Genomic DNA, 20,647 nt, shown 5'->3' with positions numbered 1-20,647 from the left:
ACCAAAGGTCTTTAGTTTTGTGCTGTAGCTTTAAGGTCTGCTGTAGTGGGTCCGAAATCTTGATATTCCGGCAGTTGATTGAATTCAGATAGTAAGGAAATATGACCAACAGGCAATTTCAAGTCCCTGACGTACTTTCATGAAAAACAAGTTGAAAACAGTGTTATTGCAGATTTGAAATAGAAAACTAATATACCGAAGATATTCTTAATGGTTTTTGTAAACAAATTATTCCTTTTTTATCTGAAATATATGTGTTTAAATTATTACCCAAAAATCTATATACAATACATAGCACTGTCAAGCTAACACATGACTGTTTATAAAAACAATAGTTTTAGAAAAATTTTGTGCAATGGAGATTTAACAGGCTTTCTATTGCATTGGACTATATCATGAATAGGCTTAGTGTTTATTACAAGTTTCAGGAAGCATTTTTTGAATTTTATGCCTTTAACAAGGAATTTAGACAGTTGGTAAGAAATATTTGTGCTTCAGTATTTAAAGCAAAATACCTACTGCTTCTTTTTTTCAAGTTTCCCTACCACTGCTTGGGAGAAACTCAAATTTCTATGAGAGTCATTATAATATGGTCACCACAGGCAGATATGTACCTGTGTAGATCAGATTCATTTAAAAAAATGTATCCAACTACATCAAAATGCATAAGGAGACTGAAAGAGTTATGAGGCTGAAATATGACTGTGTTTGTCAAATGTGTATTAAGAACTGCGAAGGATCAATATGCAGGCTGAAAATTTAACATGAACTATTTCACTGACAAAAGCAGAATATACAACTATCCTGGGTGAGAGGCAGAGGATTTAATTACAGTAGTGGCAATAGCCACGAAATTAGCATTTGCACTGGTCCTGTGTGTCCCCAGTCTACATGGGGCAATATGGAAAACTGATATAGCTACTCTACACACCATAGGTTTGCATCATGGCTGAGGAACCTACACTTAAGGGCCCCAGTCTTTTATAATAGGCTGTAAGAAGGCATGCCGTTGGCCCTAGAGAATGCATTTATCTTTGTTACATCAATAATAAACCAATATGCCCTTTGTTACCTTTATCTTCCAAGACTGTTTGCTAAATGAACATCCTTGCAAAGATAGTTTGAAGCAAAAGGACAGTGGGCATCTTGCTCATAAGACATGCAAAAATTCAAGCAAATCCATGGAGAATTGTCTCTGACAAAGTGAAATTCAGTTTCAACTTTTTCATTCCTATCCAAGGGAAACTGATTCCCTTTAATTTAATTTAAAGTAAGAATACATAAGTGAATGTATGCTAATATTGGTTGAATCAATCTTGTATACTTTTGTTCCTTATGAGATTGTATTACATTAAAAAAAAAAGTTCTCCTGCTTTAAAAGCATGTTAAGATAACTGGTTTAGAACACAAGGAGGAGCTACTTAGATCAATTTATCCCGCATTATGACTGCAGATTTTACTCTTAATTGCCACGTCTCTCATTAATTATTTCATGAATATACCAGGGTTTGCACAAAAATTAAACATTCTACTGATATTCCCAGACTGAATATGTTCTGCTGATTCAGCTTATGTTACTGTCCTTATAGATGAAGGAAATATGACATGGAATAGAGGATATAAACTGTACATATTAAGTGGAATTCTTAGACTTCTACTATTTTTCATGTAAGTCCTAGTTGCTTTTTCAGCCAAGTTTGAACTTTTGATAAAGCTGGGTTTCATATATTTACTATTGCATTGCACTTTCAAGTATTATATTTAATTTCTGAGTTTATTAAAAAAAAGCATGTTTATCATTAAATTCTATGATTTCATTTTATGGCTAAGTTTTCATTTTTATAAGACTTGAAGCCAGTATGAAGACTTTTTAAGAGCTAGTATGCCTTCTTTGACTGCTTTGAAAGTTTCAGAGGAGTATTCTAACATCTGGATACAACTAGTGTTATCTCTGGGAGAACAAAATATACATTTTGCCTTCTTTCTTTTGTTTGCATTGTATATAAGCTTTGCCCTAAATATAGTTAATTTTGTTTGAAATAACTATCTGGGAAGGTTTTTTTTTTTTTTTAAGAATATTGCACATTTCTGAGTTACTCCAGGAAACTGAGGAATTTAATATGAACAACTGGGAACAAACATAATAATGCAATACATTTCCTCTAATGTAATATTAGCTTGCATCCAAATAACCAGGTTCAAATAACCAAACAACCTGGGTCTCACCCCAAAATTTCCAATTCAGTGATGCCAGATAATTTTCATTACCTGGAGATGCTCACTGCTGATCCAGGGAATACTTGGGAATCCTTGCTCAAAAAAAAGAAAAAAATGGTGTTCGAATGATGGAAATGAAGTTGATAAAGATGAGGACAGTAAGAAACGCATAATACTTGTTGTCCTGGTGCTTGGACATCTGCTAAATTCTTTACATATATAAGGGCTTCTCTAGAGGCTCAACTGGTAAAGAATCCACCTGCAATGCAGGAGACCTGGGTTGATCCCAGAAGGGAACAGCTACCCACTCCAGTATTCTGGCCTGGAGAATTCCATGGACTCTATAGTCCATGGGGTCTCAAAGAGTTGGGCACGGCAAAGAGTCGGACACGACGGAGCGACTGAACTGAACTGAACTGAGCAACTTTCACTTTCACTTTACATATGTAAACTCATTATGTCTTATGATTATTTTTCCTTAGTGAGAAAATTGAAGCTTCAGTTCAGTTCAGTCACTCAGTCATGTCCAACTCTTTGCAACCCCATGAAACGCAGCACACCAGGCCTCCCTGTCTATCACCAACTCCCAGATTTCACTCAGACTCATGTCCATCTAGTCAGTGATGCCATCCAGCCATCTCATCCTCTGTTGTCCCCTTCTCCTCCTGCCCCCAATCCCTCCCAGCATCAGAGTCTTTTCCAGTGAGGTGGCCAAAGTACTGGAGTTTCAGCTTTAGCATCTTTCCTTCCAAAGAAATCCCAGGGCTGATCTCCTTCAGAATGGATTGGTTGGATCTCCTTGCAGTCCAAGGGACTCTCAAGAGTCTAACACCACAGTTCAAAAGCATCAGTTCTTCAGCGCTCAGCCTTCTTCACAGTCCAACTCTCACATCCATACATGACTCCTGGAAAAACCATAGCCTTGACTAGACAGACCTTAGTCGGCAAAGTAATGTCTCTGCTCTTGAATATACTATCTAGGTTGGCCATAACTTTTCTTCCAAGGAGTAAGCGTCTTTTAATTTCATGGCTGCAATCACCATCTGCAGTGATTTTGGAGCCCCCCCAAATAAAGTCTGACACTGTTTCCACTGCTTCCCCATCTATATCCCATGAAGTGATGGGACCGGATGCCATGATCTTCGTTTTCTGAATGTTGAGCTTTAAGCCAACTTTTTCTCTCTCCTCTTTCACTTTCATCAAGAGGCATTTTAGCTCCTCTTCTGTTTCTGCCATAAGGGTGGTGTCATCTGCATATCTGAGGTTATTGATATTTCTCCTGGCAATCTTGATTCCAGCTTGTGTTTCTTCCAGTCCAGCGTTTCTCATGATGTACTCTGCATGTAAGTTAAATAAGCAGGGTGACAATATACAGCCTTGATGTACTCCTTTTCCTATTTAGAACCAGTCTGTTGTTCCATGTCCAGTTCTAACTGTTGCTTCCTAACCTGCATACAGATTTCTCAAGAGGCAGGTTTGGTGGTCTGGTATTCCCATCTCTTTCAGAATTTTCCACAGTTTATTGTGATCCATGCAGTCCAAGGCTTTGGCATAGTCAATAAAGCAGAAATAGATGTTTTTCTGGAACTCTCTTGCTTTTTCCATGATCCAGCAGATGTTGGCAACTTGATCTCTGGTTCCTCTGCCTTTTCTAAAACCAGCTTGAACATCAGCGAGTTCACAGTTCACGTATTGCTGAAGCCTGGCTTGGAAAATTTTGAGCATTACTTTACTAGCATGTGAGATGAGTGCAATTGTGCAGTAATTAGAGCATTCTTTGGCATTGCCTTTCTTTGGAATTGGAATGAAAAGTGACCTTTTCCAGTCCCGTGGCCACTGCTGAGTTTTCCAAATTTGCTGGCTTATTCAGTGCAGCACTTTCACACCATCATCTTTCAGGATTTGAAATAGCTCAACTGGAATTCCATCACCTCCACTAACTTTGCTCATAGTGATGCTTTCTAAGGCCCACTTGACATCACTTTCCAAGATGTCTGGCTCTAGATTAGTGATCACACCATCGTGATTATCCAGGTCATGAAGATCCTTTTTGTACAGTTCTTCCATGTATTCTTGCCACCTCTTCTTAATATCTTCTGCTTCTGTTAGGTCCATACCATTTCTGTCCTTTATCGAGCCCATCTTTGCATGAAATATTCCCTTGGTATGGTATCTCTAATTTTCTTGAAGAGATCTCTAGTCTTTCCCATTCTGTTGTTTTCCTCTAATTCTTTGCATTGATCGCTGAAGAAGGCTTTCTTATCTCTCCTTGCTATCCTTTGAACTCTGCATTCAGATGCTTATAGGTTTCCGTTTCTCCTTTGCTTTTCTCCTCTCTTCTTTTCACAGCTATATGTAAGGCCTCCCCAGACAGCCATTTTGCTTTTTTGCATTTCTTTTCCTTGGGGATGGTCTTGATCCCTGTCTCCTGTACAATGTCAAGGAAGTTAAATAAATGGCCCAGGATCACAACATTGAAAAGTGTAGTCTTATGCTAAAGCCTATCTGACTTCATCTCCTTCACAGAGAGTAGAAAAAGTACTCACAGAAGAGAAATAAATTGTCACAACAGGAGGAGAAATAACTACTTTCTGTGAAGGCCCGTGGCTCTAAAAAATAGATGTGAGAGAGGCATCATCACTCAGGAGAGCCAGGTACAACCTGTGGCTTCTGATAAGAGCTGGAGAGAAATTTCCTGTGTGGAAATTAGCACTTGGAATTTCACTCCTTTAATGAGGCAGAGACCACTCAAGGTCATGAGACACTCACAAGCAACCTGCAGTTGACAAGGGGAAAGATAAACACCAAATCAGGTCAAGCCAGGGTTTTTTCATAGTTTTCATATTTATAAATAAATGGCTTCTGCTACTTAGAGTAAATAACAATATTTCTTCATCAAAATCCTGGAGACGGAAATGGCATACTCTCTGTGCTTCATGCCCAATAAAAGTCTGAAATGATGTATTTGCCAGAGTACCCATAAAAGGCACCATTAGTCATCTGGTTGCAGTGACAAGGGCAAAGACAGAATATCAGGGGAAAGTGGGAACTTGGTGGATAAGTCTTAAAACCTGAACCATAAGGCCAAAACAAAAATGTCAGAGCCTCTCCTACCTTTACTTTTCTTGTTTCTCTTACAGTTATTGTAATAGCTGTTTCCCCTTCCAAGAATGCTCATTTTTCTGATTTCCACATGACTGGCTCCTTCCTGCTATCCAAATCTCAAATATTGCAACCTCAGGGGGATGCATTCCCAAGCGTCCACATCCATACCACTTATGCACATATGTTTCAGTGTATATTTTAGTCATTTGTTTGTGAATTAGCTTTCTCTCCAACCACTATAATGAAGCTTTGTTAAAAAGGGCATTTCTGCCTTTTTTTTTTACTGCTATACTTTAACATATAAACTGTGTCCAGCACACATTAAGTTTTTCATAATTGCTAATTCTTTGAATAAAAGAATAAAGGGAAAGGAAAGAGAGGAATAAGGAAAGTACAGAAATTGCAGTACTTGAACTCTCAATGGATTAATCGCAGAATTTTCATGCCTGAAATCTGTGCTGAGTTCCTAAGCTAGCAGCTCTCCACACTTTTTCCTTTATGGTGTTCTGTCTACAGTGATGTGCTAATGTAATATAGTTATGTGATTATAGTCTCTTTGATTTTTGCCTCCACTCCTTTTCCCTTAACGCTCAAGATAGACAAAGGGGTATATAAATGCATAATAAAGTTGAAAACTGCAAACAAATTCCCAGTTCAAAAATATGATCAATTTTTAATTAGATTGAATCACTTAAAAAATAATTCACTTAGCTCCAGAAGTATTATGAATTATGTAGGAGACACAAGACAAAATATTTTAATTCTACTTTTCCCCTTTGTCAGGAAAACTCCTTAAAAGCCCAACTGCATGTTTATATTCTTGTAATCAATTGCAAACCAATTTTATTCATGAAGTCATATTTAAACTAATAGTGAAAAAAGTTAACTCAGTTTGGTAATATATTTGGATTTCCATTTGTTATGGAATTTAAATCAAGGGATTTGGAAATAAAGAGGGCAATTCAATTCTGATAAAAACTGAGTCAAAGATAAAAACAGCATCCTATAAGCGCTAGTGTAAACCCAGTCTTTGCATGTGCTGGGGAGGAAAGCTTTTCCTTCTCTTCTAGATTCTTTGACTGGCCTAATAATTAAATTGACATAAGACAGATTGATAGGATAAAAAAGAATTTAATTTCATACCTATGGGAGCCCCATAAAAACATGAGACACAAGGGCAAGTCAGGAAGTTGAGGCTTATACATCATCTTGAACTGAATGGAATGGGGTAGGGATCTTCAAAGAGATAGAGGGTAATTGACAGGATAATAATAACATATATTTGGTAATTAGATGTTTGCCCTGCCATACAAGTAGGGCCTTCTGATAAAGGTTATCTCTGGTGATATCTCTGTCCTTCTGAGTCAGGTTAAAGAAAGGTAAGTTTTTCTTCTGCTGGATCTTGATTGCTTCAGCTCAAAATAAGCCAATGTGGCATATTTTGGAGTCACGTATTATGCTCCCTTTCACATGTGTGATACTTGAAGATGCTCTGAAGAGTGAAAAATGTGTGTGTGTGATCTTCTTAAAACAGAACTTATGTTAAAACTATATGGATTCTTGTGCATAAAGAGTTGCAATGAATCCCAAGATTATTCCTAGATTATTGAGTGTGTGTGTATGAGAGAGACAGAGAGAAAACTACCAAGAAAAGAGCCATTACACATACCTAAGAAATCATATCTTTTAAGAAGTGAGTGTAGATTTATGAATATTATGCTTTAGACTTATTCTATAAATAGAATGTGTTTTGTAAAACTTGCTTAGCTACTTTGACTTTTCATTGATAAGGAGTAAGGATAATACAGAATGTTTCATTTGTGGCTTTTAACTCATTTATTTACACTATTAAAATATTTATTGACTATCTACCATATGCTACTCACTATTCTGGATTTTGGGAATGCCGCAAAGCATTTAGTTTTCTAACTATGTAATTTTCTAAACTAAAAAGAAGATTCTTTTTAGTTCTTGGATTCTGGTCCTTGAATGTAGAATGACTGAACATATAATGAGATTGAATAGAATTGTATTCTGTAAAGCAGCAGTCCCCAACCTTTTTGGCACCAGGCACTGTTTTCATGGAAGACAATTTTTCCATGGACAGGGTTGGAGAAAATGGTTTGGGCATGATTCTCATAAGGAACACATAACGTAGGTCCCTCACATACACAGTTCACAGTAGGATCTGAGCTTCTATGAAAATCTAATGCTGCCCCTAATCTGAGAGGAGGTGAAGCTCAGGTGGTAATGTGAGTGATGGGGAGCTGCTATAAATACAGATGAAGCTTCATCTGCTTGCTACCTGATCATTTCCAGCTTTGCAGCCCAGTTCTTAACAGGTACTGTTCCATGGCCCTGGCATTGGGGACCCTGCTGTAAGGGTCTATGCCATATTTCTTCAGTTTAGCATCTTATTAAAATGAAATTTGATGACTTTCAAAAATGGAAAAGAATCAAGTAGATTTTTTAAAATATAATTTTGAAACCAACCTTAAAGAATAGAGTTATTCTAAAGAATAGAGTTATTAGAAAAGTGACTACAGGTTTGCACGTTTATATTGAGACCTATTGGTATTATCAGTGTGACAGGAAATGAAGTTTATAGGCTTCATATGGAGAAGTATTGCTAATAACATACTTTTTATTTGTAGGAAAAAGATATAATCTATAAATGAGCTATAGATGTAATGTATTTCATTCTAGAAAAAATGGCTAATTGATGCTTATATAAAGTGTAAAAGAAAGCCTTGCTCTGATACAGGGAATATATATATCCTGAAAGATCACCTGTGGAGTAATTTATGCTCATCAAATATTTTCTCTTCTACCTACATGATATTTGAAACTTCTGTGAGAAAAATTTGTACCCAGATCAAATATAATCTCAGAGCAATCCTTTTAATGTCAGAGTTTTGGAAAAGAAAATGTAATTTCTTTTGTAATTTAATGCTCATGGAAAAACAGAAACAGTGAAACTAGAAGTGCAAGACACAATACTGATCACTTCTTGAGGTGCTCCTGCTAGGACTTGCTAAGACGTGTGGGGAGAGAAGAGAGGACATTAAGAGTGCCAGCTTCGTGCTGGGAGCCATTAGCTGACTGCTCCAGGCTCTGCTACCCACAGTGGAGCAGAAATGGGGGTGGGTTGGATGCAAGGGAGGAAAGACAAAAGACATATTTGTTGTCTTCTCTATAGGATCCTATTTCCATTCTACTCTAGTGCTCTTTTATAAAGATGTTACATAAGTTTCTTAACACTTTACTCTCTGTATTCTTTGCAGTCTGAAAAAAATGCAAGGCTGTTTTTATTTGGACATGAAAAATTATTTAAAAAGCTTTAAGTGTTTATCATTTTATACTTATAAATTTTAAGTATAGCTTCCAAAAGACAAAGTCCTGGGAGCTGGGTTTCTCTAAAGAGTGATTTTATGAGTTTGCTGCACTACTGAATGCATTTCTAGTACTTATAAAATGTAGCATAGTAAGTGCTCAGCACATATGTTATCTGAATGAATAGTAATTATCTTTTGTTTGCGACAAATAGTATGGAAGGATGGAAGCCATTTATGCAGAATATTGTGCAGAGTACAAAATGAGGAATGTAGTTGCTCAAAGCCCAGATACATAACTCATACTCATACATACCATTTAAAAAAAATTTTATGGGAATATAGTTGATTTACAATGTTGGGTTAGTTTCACATAAACAGCAAACTGAATCTGTTATACATATCCATATAGCCACTCTTTTAAGATTCTTTTTCCATGTAGGATGCTACAGAGTGTTGAGTAGAGTTCCCTGTGCTATATAGTAGATCCTTAATGGTTGTCTATTTTATATACAGTAGTGTATATATATTAGTCTCAATCTTCCAATTTATCCTTCTCCCTCCTCACCCCCAATAACCATACGTTTATTTTCTGTATCTGTAATTTTATTTCTGTTTTGTGGATAAGTTCAATTTTACCTTTTTTTAAACAAGATTCCACATATAAGTGATATCATATGATACTTGTCTTTCTGTGTCTCACATCACTCATTATGACACTCTCTAGGTCCATCCATGTTGCTGCAAATGGCTTATTTCCTTCTTTTTTATAGCTGAGTAATATTCCATTGTGTAATATACCACATCTTTATCCATCCTCTGTTGAGGGACATTTAGCTTGGCTCCATGCCCTGGATATTGTAAATAGTGCTGCAATGAACAATGGTGTACAAGTATTATTTTGAATTATGGTTTTCTCTGGATATATGCCCAGGAGTGAGATTGCTGGCTTATATGGTAACTATCTTTTTAGTTTTTCAAGAAATCTCCATACTGTTCTCCATAGTGGCTGTACCAGTTTCCATTCCTTCCAACAGTGTGAGAGAGTTCCCTTTTCACCACACATTCATCAACATTATTGTTTGTAGACTTTTTTGATAATGGCCATTTTGATTAGTGTGAGGTGATATGTCATTGTACTTTAGATCTTCATTTCTCTGATAATTAGAGGATCGAGCCTCTTTTCATGTGATTTTTAATCATTCATATGCCTTCTTTGGAAAAATGTCTATTTACATCTTCCACCTATTTTTCTGATTGGGTTTTTTCGATATTGAGCTGCATGAGCTGTTTGTATATTTTGGAGATTAATCCCAAATTGGTTGCTTCATTTTCAAATTGGTTGGTTGCTTTATTTGCAAATTACATACCATGGTTTTAATCCCAGCTCTGATACTTATTAATCATGTGCCTCTAATAAATGAATTAACATCTCTAAGTTTTCTCTATTGCAAAATAGAAATAACACTGCTTACCAACTACAATTGCACACATAATAATGTCAATCACACATTAAGACCTCAATGTATATCTTATATATCAGTATCATTTTTTCAGTGATGTAATATACATATAAAGAAAAGGAAAAAAGTGAATTGAAAGTGGAAGAGACCTTGTAGGAAAGAAAAATTTCAAAATGCTTTACATAGAATAATCAACTTATGAATCTCATTCTTTATATATTTTATGAATGTAAAGTCTACATGTCTATTATAGCATATTAATATATTTAAAGATTTACTATACTATTGAAGTATGACTTTAAGTGAAGATTATTTTAAATGCAACAAGACGCATTCCTGTGTGTTTAGTGACCTAATGTGAGCCTCAATGGGCTAGTTTCATCTGTCAATATTGTATTTATAAATAAACTTACATATGATGGCTTAAATGTAAGCTCCACAAATGCAGCCGGTTTTGTCTTCTAGGGTGCACCCTAAACATAGTCAGTGTATAATAAAGATTTGTTGACTGAAGCAATAAATGTGGTAGCATTTTATATATATTTAGGTCTTTTGAAATAATTTTGACACTGCTGTTATAAATCAACCTCATGCAATCCATGATAACAGAATATTCTGTTCCTATATCATTTGCTTGGATGAAAGGCACCATCAATTTAAATCTTTGTAAGAAGTAGAGGAAGCAGTTGTTCTCTTCAGTGTTTCGTTGCCTTGACTGCCAATTCTATACAGACCTGAGGAAATGCAGCTGTTAGCTTGAGGCTCCTCAGCCCCAGACCCTGTAAGAGGGTCTTGTGCACACAGAGGCATATATACACAGTACTTATGCAAAGCTTTTGGATCAACAATTCAAAATCTTCATTTCCTTTCATGGATCCATAATAGCCAAAAGAGAACCTCGGATACCAATGAATCTGATGATTGTCTAAGTAACAATCTAAATGTTTAACTCAGAGAAGAGCTTTTATAGATGTAATAATATTTGTTAGATATTGATAACCTTTTAAGAGAAATGTCAGTTAGATAATTTTTGCACTGTCACAAAGCAAGGATTATGGATAAGAATTCCCTATGTAATTTTCAACTTAGTTACAGAAAAATAATTTTAAGAGCATAAATTCACCAAAATTGAGTAACCTACCTGGTTAGCTAATGTGCTAGTTAATTCTCTGTGTGGAAGCTTTTAAGGAGAGACTGTTGCACATATTCAAATATTGTGGAATGTTTTGAGTGGAGAATTGAAAATGATGACATCAGATTACATTTTTTTAAAAGGGTTGTATCTTGCTATAGCATGAAAAAAAAAATAACCTATATATGCCTATTATTTATTAGTGGAGCTACTCTCCAGGTGGCTCAGTGGTAAAAGAACCTGCCTGCTAATGCAAGAGTTGGAGGAGATGCCAGTTCAGTCCCTGGGTTGGAAAGATCCCCTGGAGGAACTGGCAACCCACTCCAGTATTCTTGCCTAGAGAATCCCATGGACAGAGGAGCCTAGAGGGCTACCGTCAATAGGGATGCAAAGAGTCAGACATGACTGAGCATGCACAAAACAACCACCTATTATTTATGAATGAAGTTGTAAACATTTTCACACCATACTTAAATACTCAAAACAGAGATGATAATTATATAATTGATATATCTCTTTAGCTAGGACATATCATAAAAAGTAGTAGCGAAAAGATAGGGAGTGATTCTCTCTAAATTTGCCATTATAAATGCTTCTAGTTGATGTAGTCTCTTTCCTTATAAATACTCACCACCACCACCCCTCACCCTTCTGAAGAACACCACATATAAGCATGGACTTACTCATTTTACTTGACAGGTAGGACGATCTAAGGAACCAGATGTCTGGCTGTTCTACCCTTAGAGACCACAGAGATGCAGCTGGTTCCATCTGGCTATTTCTTGGTGTTTGTCCATGACTCTGAAGTTTGTGCTCACCTGCCCTAATTTGCGGAGAAGGCAATGGCACCCCACTCCAGTACTCTTGCCTGGAAAATCCATGGACAGAGGAGCCTGGTAGGCTGCAGTCCATGGGGTCGCTAAGAGTTGGACACGACTGAGCGACTTCCCTTTCATTTTTTACTTTCATGCATTGGAGAAGGAAATGGCAACCCACTCCAGTGTTCTTGCCAGGGATGGGGAAGCCTGGTGGGCTGCCGTCTATGGGGTCGCACAGAGTCGGACATGACTGAAGTGACTTAGCAGCAGCAGCAGCAGCAGCAGCCCTAATTTGGGAAGTTCCTGTAAACGGTGGTCTCTTTGTCTTGAACCTTGGACCCCTGGCTCTCTCAGAAGCTTTGTGTCTTGTTACAAGATTTATAGAAACTTTCAAATCCCTGAATGTTACCCATGGATTATGGCCAGAAGCATTGCCTCAGGCTCATCTTAATTTCTGCCCTCTGAGCTACCATCACTGTACTTGGAGTCTACAAGGTGGACATAGAGCTTTATATAGAGGCTTGAATCTGAGGTCTGGTATGCCTGCAGAGTACCTCAAGAATCTCAGATCCAACATACTAATACAAGTGTTTCTCTTGGCTTTCCCATCCTTTCCTACTTTCATAGCCTCAGGATTCCACCTCAAGAGGAGAAATAAGAAGACATGTAACTTTGATATCACCTCCTATAATGATCTCAGTCTTCTCACCAACAACCAAGACAGAAATGAGGCATCACCTTCTTGGTTTTGAATCCTGTGATCAAGTCAGCCAGGTCTTGATCTTAATAAGGTTAACAAAGATTATAGTAAAACAACATCCCCCAAGTATTATAGTTATGATACCCATAAACTACGGTAAGAACAAAAGATTGGAACAAGTGTGGCATAAACACATTTAACTTCGTAATCTGAATCCTATGAAATATATCACTGTTAAAAAAATAAACATCTCACTTCTATATTTTAAATGTGAAAGCTAGTGTCAGAGAAAGCTACGATATTAGTTCTGTAGAATAGTTTTCATCTCAAGATGACATTTCAGTCTGATAATCACATTAAATGGACTTCTTTTATGTGCCTCAAGGTACAGTAAAATAAAAATGTGTTTGCATTCTGAAATCTTGACTTAAGTTTGATAAAGTATGCATCAGATTTTAATAGATACGAATCAGCTTCAGTGTAAACAGACTTCATATGGAATGCAAGCTGTTTAATATTTTGGAATGCTTAAATTTTACCTGGTAAAATAGAAAGATGAATACTAATTTCTAAGTGTGAAAGGAACAATATTTCATGGAATAGCCCAAGTGACTTCACAAAAGCAATTCTCTTTGTTTCAGGTTATAGATTCGGAATGAAAATACATCCAAAATAATAAGATAATTAAGTCCTCACAATTTAATCTTAAAACCTTATGAGCATTTTGCAAATGAACTATGTAATTTCATTGTTTGCCAATTTTAAAGCAGACTTTCAGTTTGATATTCTACTTTGTAAACTAGAGTGGGAAAATAAGTAGGTCAAGAAAGAGAGAGAAATTGCCTTTAAAAATTATTTGGTGATGATAAACAAAGGTGGTTGTTAGGCCTTGATTCAAAAAGCTGAAGACAAAAAGTTCAAAATTGCCTTTTGAAGAAAAGCATGAGATGAAACAAACAAGGTATAATTTCACTAGAAGTGAAAAAAAAGATAGAATATATATAATTATTCACAGCTTAATTGAACAGGTGGACATATACTGGTTGGCATGTGAGCTCATTATATATTTAAAGTTTGGTAAACTATTTATTGGTGCTTCAGGCTCATCTCTGGAACCAAATGGTGTTCAATACCAGCTATTCATTGTCACCAGCATAATAGTAACTAACAGATTAAGAACTCCCTTTGTGTGGGTTATTCTGGTAGAAGAAATGCTGCCTCAGAATGACCAATAGTAAAGATCTAATTAGATGTTGACCTATAGTTTAGAAAATATTTTAGGTGTTTCAGAGAAGGAGAAAGAATGATTTATAGCCAGCAAGTAAATGACTCAAGAATGTTGGGTAGTTGTAAAATAAAACTGAAAGTGTAATTGGAAACACGTGATGAAGATTAAAGGAGTAACATGATCAAAAAAACCAGCAGTTGTCCACATTTCTCAACATTTACCTGCTGAAAAACTGCTGAATGGCAGTCTCATGTGTAGTCTTTTGACCTCCTCACTGCCACATAAGAATGCTCCTTGGATCTGAACCGTCCCTTACCAAAAGCTAAAGAGCCCACACTGCCTGTGACAAGCTGATTGCCTTGTGTGGGAAGATCTTTCCCTGTTCCAGTCTCACACAATGTGTATTCCTTTGTTCTGCTTAAACACGGGTGTCAGTGGCCTTCAGTCACACCCCCAACTCTCAGAATGTCATACTCCACTGGTTGGAGTCGTCCTGCTGCATCACAAGAGGTGTGCATACAGGCTGCTGGGAGTCAGCTGTGGGGACCCACTAGCCATGGGGGGTCAACAGCCATTACTAGAAATGATCTTGCTCAGTCTCTTCTCTATGTGGCTAAAAGCATTGCTCCATCCAGTGCTTGACTACATTGTGTTTTCCTTGGTGAGTCTGATACCAAGGTGCAGTGGGCAGAAGTGGACTTGTGTTCCTGGTGCGTGGCATACTCGTGATCTTTGCTATCCTCCATGTAGTTAGCAGTGGGAACTAGTGCTAGACATTCTATTCTACAAAGGCCTGTAATGTTCTTTTGTCCTGAATCTGTCCTGTTGGACATTTTTATTGGTGATTTTGATGAAGATAAAGAAAGCCTAAATATGAAAGTAGGAGATAGTGCCTGAAAATGATTGAATACTAATCAATGTCTAATTTATTAAGATAGATTGGAATTAAAGACTCAAAAAGGACTAGAAGTAAAATTGACAGAAATAAATGTGAAAAGCTGGCCTGTTTCCAGCATGATACACTAGGTAACTGGAGTAATAGTCCAGTTAAAATAGCTAAAAACGGTGTGTAAATTGTTGAAAATATCTTCATAAACGCTTGTATAAGGTGGCAAAACCACCCAGAAAAGCCGGTGGAGTGCTGAAGCTGGCTTTCATTTTGAGGGCATATGTCAAGCCAAGTAAATCTGAACATTGGTTTTTATAGATTTTCAGGCTTCAGAGGATAAAGAAAAAAAACCCAGAAACTGCTCTTCCTACTAGAAAAGTTACAGAGCTGAGCTGTTTGCTCACCAATTTTCTTTCTTTTTTTTTTAAGCAAAATGGAGGACAGTATTTCCCCACCTCTGCTGAGTTAGGTAGAGGTCATGCTGGTGAGTTCTGGCTAAAGTGATGTGAACGACAGTGTCATATTTTCTTTGTAGACTGGGCTGTAACATGGTTCTTCTTTCAACAGACACTGTGTTGATGTGTTCACGATGTCAGGATCCCAGTTTAGAATGTAACTGGATCATTGGCTCAATGTCAGGGAAAGAGTCACCCAGGAGTACTGTGGTTCTCCTTATTACATTCTTCAATATCTCTGATTTTGATGTTCTCAGTTTTATTGTGATGTAATTGTGATTCAGATTTCCTAAGGTTCTTCCAGACCTAAAGTTTTATTATTTGTTTTCTAAACACATTATGAAGAATTTGAAGATAGGAATGTTGTTTTGTTTCATACTAATGTGTAAATTACCTTGACATCTGGCATAAAATAGGCACTTAATATATTTTGAAAGAATCAATGAACAAATGATTCCAAAACTACTTTTCCTGGAAAGTGTACTTTATAGCAACTATCCTTTAGCCAAAATTATATTCTTTCAGTGTTGCCATCTTACTAAGGTACATATTTTGAGAAAAAATAAACCTTAAACAAATTTACATTCAGAAATAATGACTTGAACCCTACAGGCAGATTTATATTAATTGCCGTGTGATGGAATCACTTACACAAGTCGTTCAAGTACTGAAATTTCTCATAACATTTCATAAATATCTGAAGCTCCAAACCCACCAATATTCCTGCCCTCACAACTTATTGACCGTCTTTTCCTGTGGTTTCTAAAGGCTCCAAAAACTTTACCGTTCTCACTTCTCACTATTTCTCAATATCTATGTAGTCTCAATGATGGGCCTAATGATCTCTTAGACCAAACTTGAGTTTGTATATTACAGTCAACTTCTTTTGTCTCTGATTTCCTTTACTCTATTGTTCTTTAAAGTCTCTTTATTTGATTTCTTAAAAATCTCTTAAACCAGATCTGTTTTTTCATTCCCACTGTCATGCATAAGGTGGTCCAGTCATTCTGAACTGAATAAAATTCCCCAAGCCCCATTTTCTCATGTGCCTGCATACTCTATATCTCCTCATAGAGTGCCTTTATCAGCCTCAACACTCTTTTTTTTGTTTTTTGCAGATACCCCTACTTATATTATATTCCATTCATCAGTCGCCCTTTCATGGATCTGCTATGACTCCTGCTTCCCCTGGAGACAGTCCTATGATACTACATCTGTGTTACTGCACTTAGCGAAATTTTCATTAAGCATTCTGAAAAGTAAAATATTCCAGTCTTCAGGCCAGTTTATCAAAAAGTCTTACTGTTAGTTCAGTTCTGTTACTCAGTTGTGTCCAGCTGTTTGTGACCACATGGGCGGCAGCATGCCAGGCTTCCTTGTCCATCACCAAACCCGGAGCTTGCTAAAACTCAAGTCCTTTGAGTCAGTGATGCCATCGAACCATCTCATCTTCTGTCGTCCCCTTCTCCCCCTGCCTTCAATCTTTCCCAGCATCAACATCTTTTCCAAAGAGTCAGTTCTTCGTATCAGGTGACCAAAGTATTGGAGTTTCAGCTTCAACATCAATCCATCCAATGAACACCTAGGACCAATTTCCTTTAGGATGGACTGTTGGATCTCCTTGGAGTCCACGGGATTCTCAAGAGTCTTCTCCAACACCACAGTGGAAAAGCGTCAGTTCCTCAGTGCTCAGCTTTCTTTATGGTCCAAATCTCACATCCATACATGACTACTGGAAAAACCATAGCTTTGACTAGATTAACCTTTGTCAGCAAAGTAATGTCTCTGCTTTTTAACATGCTGTCTAGGTTGGCCATAGCTTTTCTTCCAAGGAGAAAGTTTCTTTTAAATTTCATGGCTGCAGTCACCACCTGCAGTAATTTTGGAGAACAAAAACATAAAGTCTGTCACAATTTCCATTGTTTCCCCATCTATTTGCCATGAAGTAATGGGACCAGATGCCACGATCTTAGTTTTCTGAATGTTGAGTTCTAAGCCACCTTTTTCACTCTCCTCTTTCCCTTTCATCAAGAGGCTCTTTAGTGCTTTGCTTTCTGCTATAAGGGTGCCTTTATTCACTATGCCAAAGCCTTTGACTGTGTGGATCACAATAAACTGTGGAAAATTCTGAAAGAGATGGGAATACCAGACCACCTGACCTGCTTCTTGAGAAATCTGTATGCAGGTCAGGAAGCAACAGTTAGAACTGGACATGGAACAACAGACTGGTTCCAAATAGGAAAAGGAGTACGTCAGGGCTTTATATTGTCACCCTGCTTATATAACTTATATGCAGAGTACATCATGAGAAATGCTGGACTGGAAGAAACACAAGCTGGAATCAAGATTGCTGGGAGAAATATCTATAACCTCAGATATGCAGATGACACCACCCTTATGGCAGAAAGTGAAGAGGAACTAAAAAGCGTCTTGATGAAAGTGAACATGGAGAGTGAAAAAGTTGGCTTAAAGCTCAACATTCAGAAAATGAAGATCATGGCATCTGGTCCCATCACTTCATGGCAAATAGATGGGGAAACAATGTCAGACTTTATTTTTCTGGGCTCCAAAATCACTGCAGATGGTGACTGCAGCCATGAAATTAAAAGCCACTTACTCCTTGGAAGAAAAGTTATGACAAACCTAAATAGCATATTCAAAAGCAGAGAAATTGCTCTCTCCGCCCCTCAGAGGCGTACGTCACCGCTGCGCCAGGCCCGCCTGAGCCAGCGGGCAAGTAAGTCAGAGCTGCGCCGGCCTCGGCGCGCCTTGGGAGGCCGTACGTCAGCGCCGCGACACCCTGCGCCCGCGGATGACGTCGGGGCGAAGCCACACGAGGAGTGAAAACTGCGTTTACCTTGGCTGTGTACTCACTTCTGGCCAGTCCTGTACCCGCTGGCCTGTGGCGGCCGAGCCGCTGGTCCTCGAGGTCGCTCCGGAGCCGGTGAGGCAGTTGCACACTGAGCCAGTGAATGACCCTAGGCCTTCAGGTGCTGCAGGCACTCTCAGGAGGAATGGCGGCCAAGGGCAGCCTGCTTCGAGCCTGCAGGCCATCCCTGGAGAAGACCATGTCCTTCCTGCTCTTCCCATCAGAACTGCCTCCCCATCTGCAAATCTCCCCAACCTGCTCTGGCAGCGTGGGATGACAAGGGCTGCCCCTGAGAGCTGCCGCCACCTGTATACATCCTCTTGGCGGGCTGATTGCAACAGAGCCTCGCTCATTCGAGTGCACCGGCAGACCTATGCACGCCTCTACCCTGTTCTCCTGGTCAAGCAGGATGGTTCCACCATCCACATCCGCTATCCGGAACCGCGTCGGATGCTCACAATGCCTCTGGACCTGGACTCCTTGTCCCCAGAGGAGAGACGTGCACGATTCCGAAAACGAGAGGGCCAGCTCAAAGAGGAGGCGGAGCCAGAGCTTGGTGACGACTTTGATGTGGAGCAGTACAAGCAGTTTTGGAGCAAAAAGTGATGGTGCCTGGAAGCTGCTGTGTCCTAGGGAATGCTGTGAAGCAGGGAGGGGTAAATGTCTAAATCATGAGTTGACAAAGCTGTATCTTGTGAAAAGATCAATACAAAGGACATTCAGATAACACTCTTGACACTTCGTTGTAAATCCCTCAGAAAACATTCGTTCACCCTACGGATTCAGTTCAGGGGTTGGCTAGTGGAGTGGCACGCCCCCACTCACTAGAATTGTCATCATTGAGTCTAATCTGGTCTGCTGTGATGGTAAACAGAATTGCACTTGACCACCAACTAGCTCAGTTTAGTTCGGATGCTGACCCATTAGCAGTGACTGCCAACACCTTGGGGGTGACTGAGGCATTCTCTGCGCTGTCTGGGGAATGAATGCAATGCGGCTTGCTTGCCTGCTTCCTCGGGAACTAGATACAGCTGGACCCCCGAGGGCGGAGGCCGAGCGTGGCAGGCACGACCTGACCTTGGCCGCCCTCCTGTGTCCCGGGCAGCCGGCTACCTGATAGACACCTCCAGCAGCTGTAGTTGGAAGCCTTCAGTCGTTGTCTCTCTGGTGCCTACCCCTCCTCCAGCATAGCCCCGGGAACACGGCATGCAAAGGGAACTGTGGCTCTGGGGCGTCACCCACATAATATGATTTATAAACGTCGGTCGTGGCAGCGCGACTCTCAGGTACAGCCGCCGCACCTAAAAAAAAAAAAAAAAAAAAGCAGAGAAATTACTTTGCCAACAATGGTCCATCTAGTCAAGGCTATGGTTTTTCCTGTGGTCATGTATGGATGTGAGAGTTGGACTGTGAAGAAGGCAGAGCACCGAAGAATTGATACTTTTGAAGTGTGGTGTTGGAGAAGACTCTTGAGAGTCCCTTGGACTGCAAGGAGATCCAACCAGTCCATTCTGAAGGAGATCAGCCCTGGGATTTCTTTGGAAGGAATAATGCTAAAGCTGAAACTCCAGTACTTTGGCCACCTTATGTGAAGAGTTGACTCATTGGAAAAGACTCTGATGCTGGGAGGGATTGGAGGCAGGAGGAGAAGGGGATGACAGAGGATGAGATGGCTGGATGGCACCACTGACTCGATGGACGTGAGTCTGAGTGAACTTCGGGAGTTGGTGATGGACAGGAAGGCCTGGCGTGCTGTGATTCATGGGGTCACAAAGAGTCGGACGTGACTGAGCTACTGAACTGAACTGATAAGGGTGGTGTCATCAGTGAATCTGAGTTTGTTGATATTTGTCCCAGCAATGTTAATTCCAGCTTGTGCTTCATCCAGCCCAGCATTTCGCATTATGTACTCTGCATGTAAATTAAAGAAGCAGGGTGACCACATACAGCCTTTTCCAATTTGGAACCAGTCTGTTGTTCCATGTTCAGTTCTAACTGTTGCTTCTTGACCTGTATAGATTTCTCAGGAGACAGATAAGGTGCTCTGGAATTCCCATCTTTTGAAGAATGTTCACAGTTTATTGTGATCCACACAGTCAAAGACTTTGGCATGGTCAATAAAGCAGAAGTACATGTTTTTCTGGAACTCTCTTGCTTTTTTGATGGTCCAGTGGATGTTGGCAATTTGATCTCTGGTTCCTCTGCCTTTTCTAACCAGCTTGAACATCTGGAAAGTCTCAGTTCATATACTGTTGAAGCCTGGCTTGGAGAATTTTGAGCATTACTTTGCTAGCATGTGAGATGAATGCAATTGTGCAGTACTTTGAACATTCTTTGGCTTTCTGTTCTTTGGGATTGGAGTGAAAACTGAGCTTTTCCAGTCCTGTGTCCACTGCTGAGTTTTCCAAGTTTGCTGGCATACTGAGTGTAGCACTTTCA

The 20,647-nt window shown here is 39.0% G+C and overlaps 2 protein-coding genes across 2 annotated transcripts in view; both read left to right on the top strand.

The window, feature by feature from the left end:
• Positions 1–20,647, top strand: part of GRID2 (glutamate ionotropic receptor delta type subunit 2) — a 1,625,731-nt gene that overhangs the window by 911,100 nt on the left and 693,984 nt on the right. The window lies entirely within an intron of this gene.
• Positions 18,062–19,360, top strand: LOC120861934 (39S ribosomal protein L55, mitochondrial-like). The gene has a single exon (XM_040237848.1). The coding sequence runs from the start codon at positions 18,152–18,154 to the stop codon at positions 18,812–18,814; it is 663 nt and encodes a 220-aa protein (XP_040093782.1). The 5' UTR covers positions 18,062–18,151; the 3' UTR covers positions 18,815–19,360.

The sequence above is a fragment of the Oryx dammah genome, unplaced genomic scaffold, assembly GCF_014754425.2.
Source record: "Oryx dammah isolate SB20612 unplaced genomic scaffold, SCBI_Odam_1.1 HiC_scaffold_3, whole genome shotgun sequence".
Lineage (NCBI taxonomy): Eukaryota > Metazoa > Chordata > Mammalia > Artiodactyla > Bovidae > Oryx > Oryx dammah.
The sequence above is the reverse complement of the archived record's forward strand: the minus strand, read 5'-3'. Positions and strand labels throughout refer to the sequence as shown.

What these genes read in the sequence shown, in the direction of transcription:
- LOC120861934 (XM_040237848.1), top strand. Translation starts at nt 18,152, where the DNA reads ATGACGTCGGGGCGAAGCCACACGAGGAGTGAAAACTGCGTTTACCTT.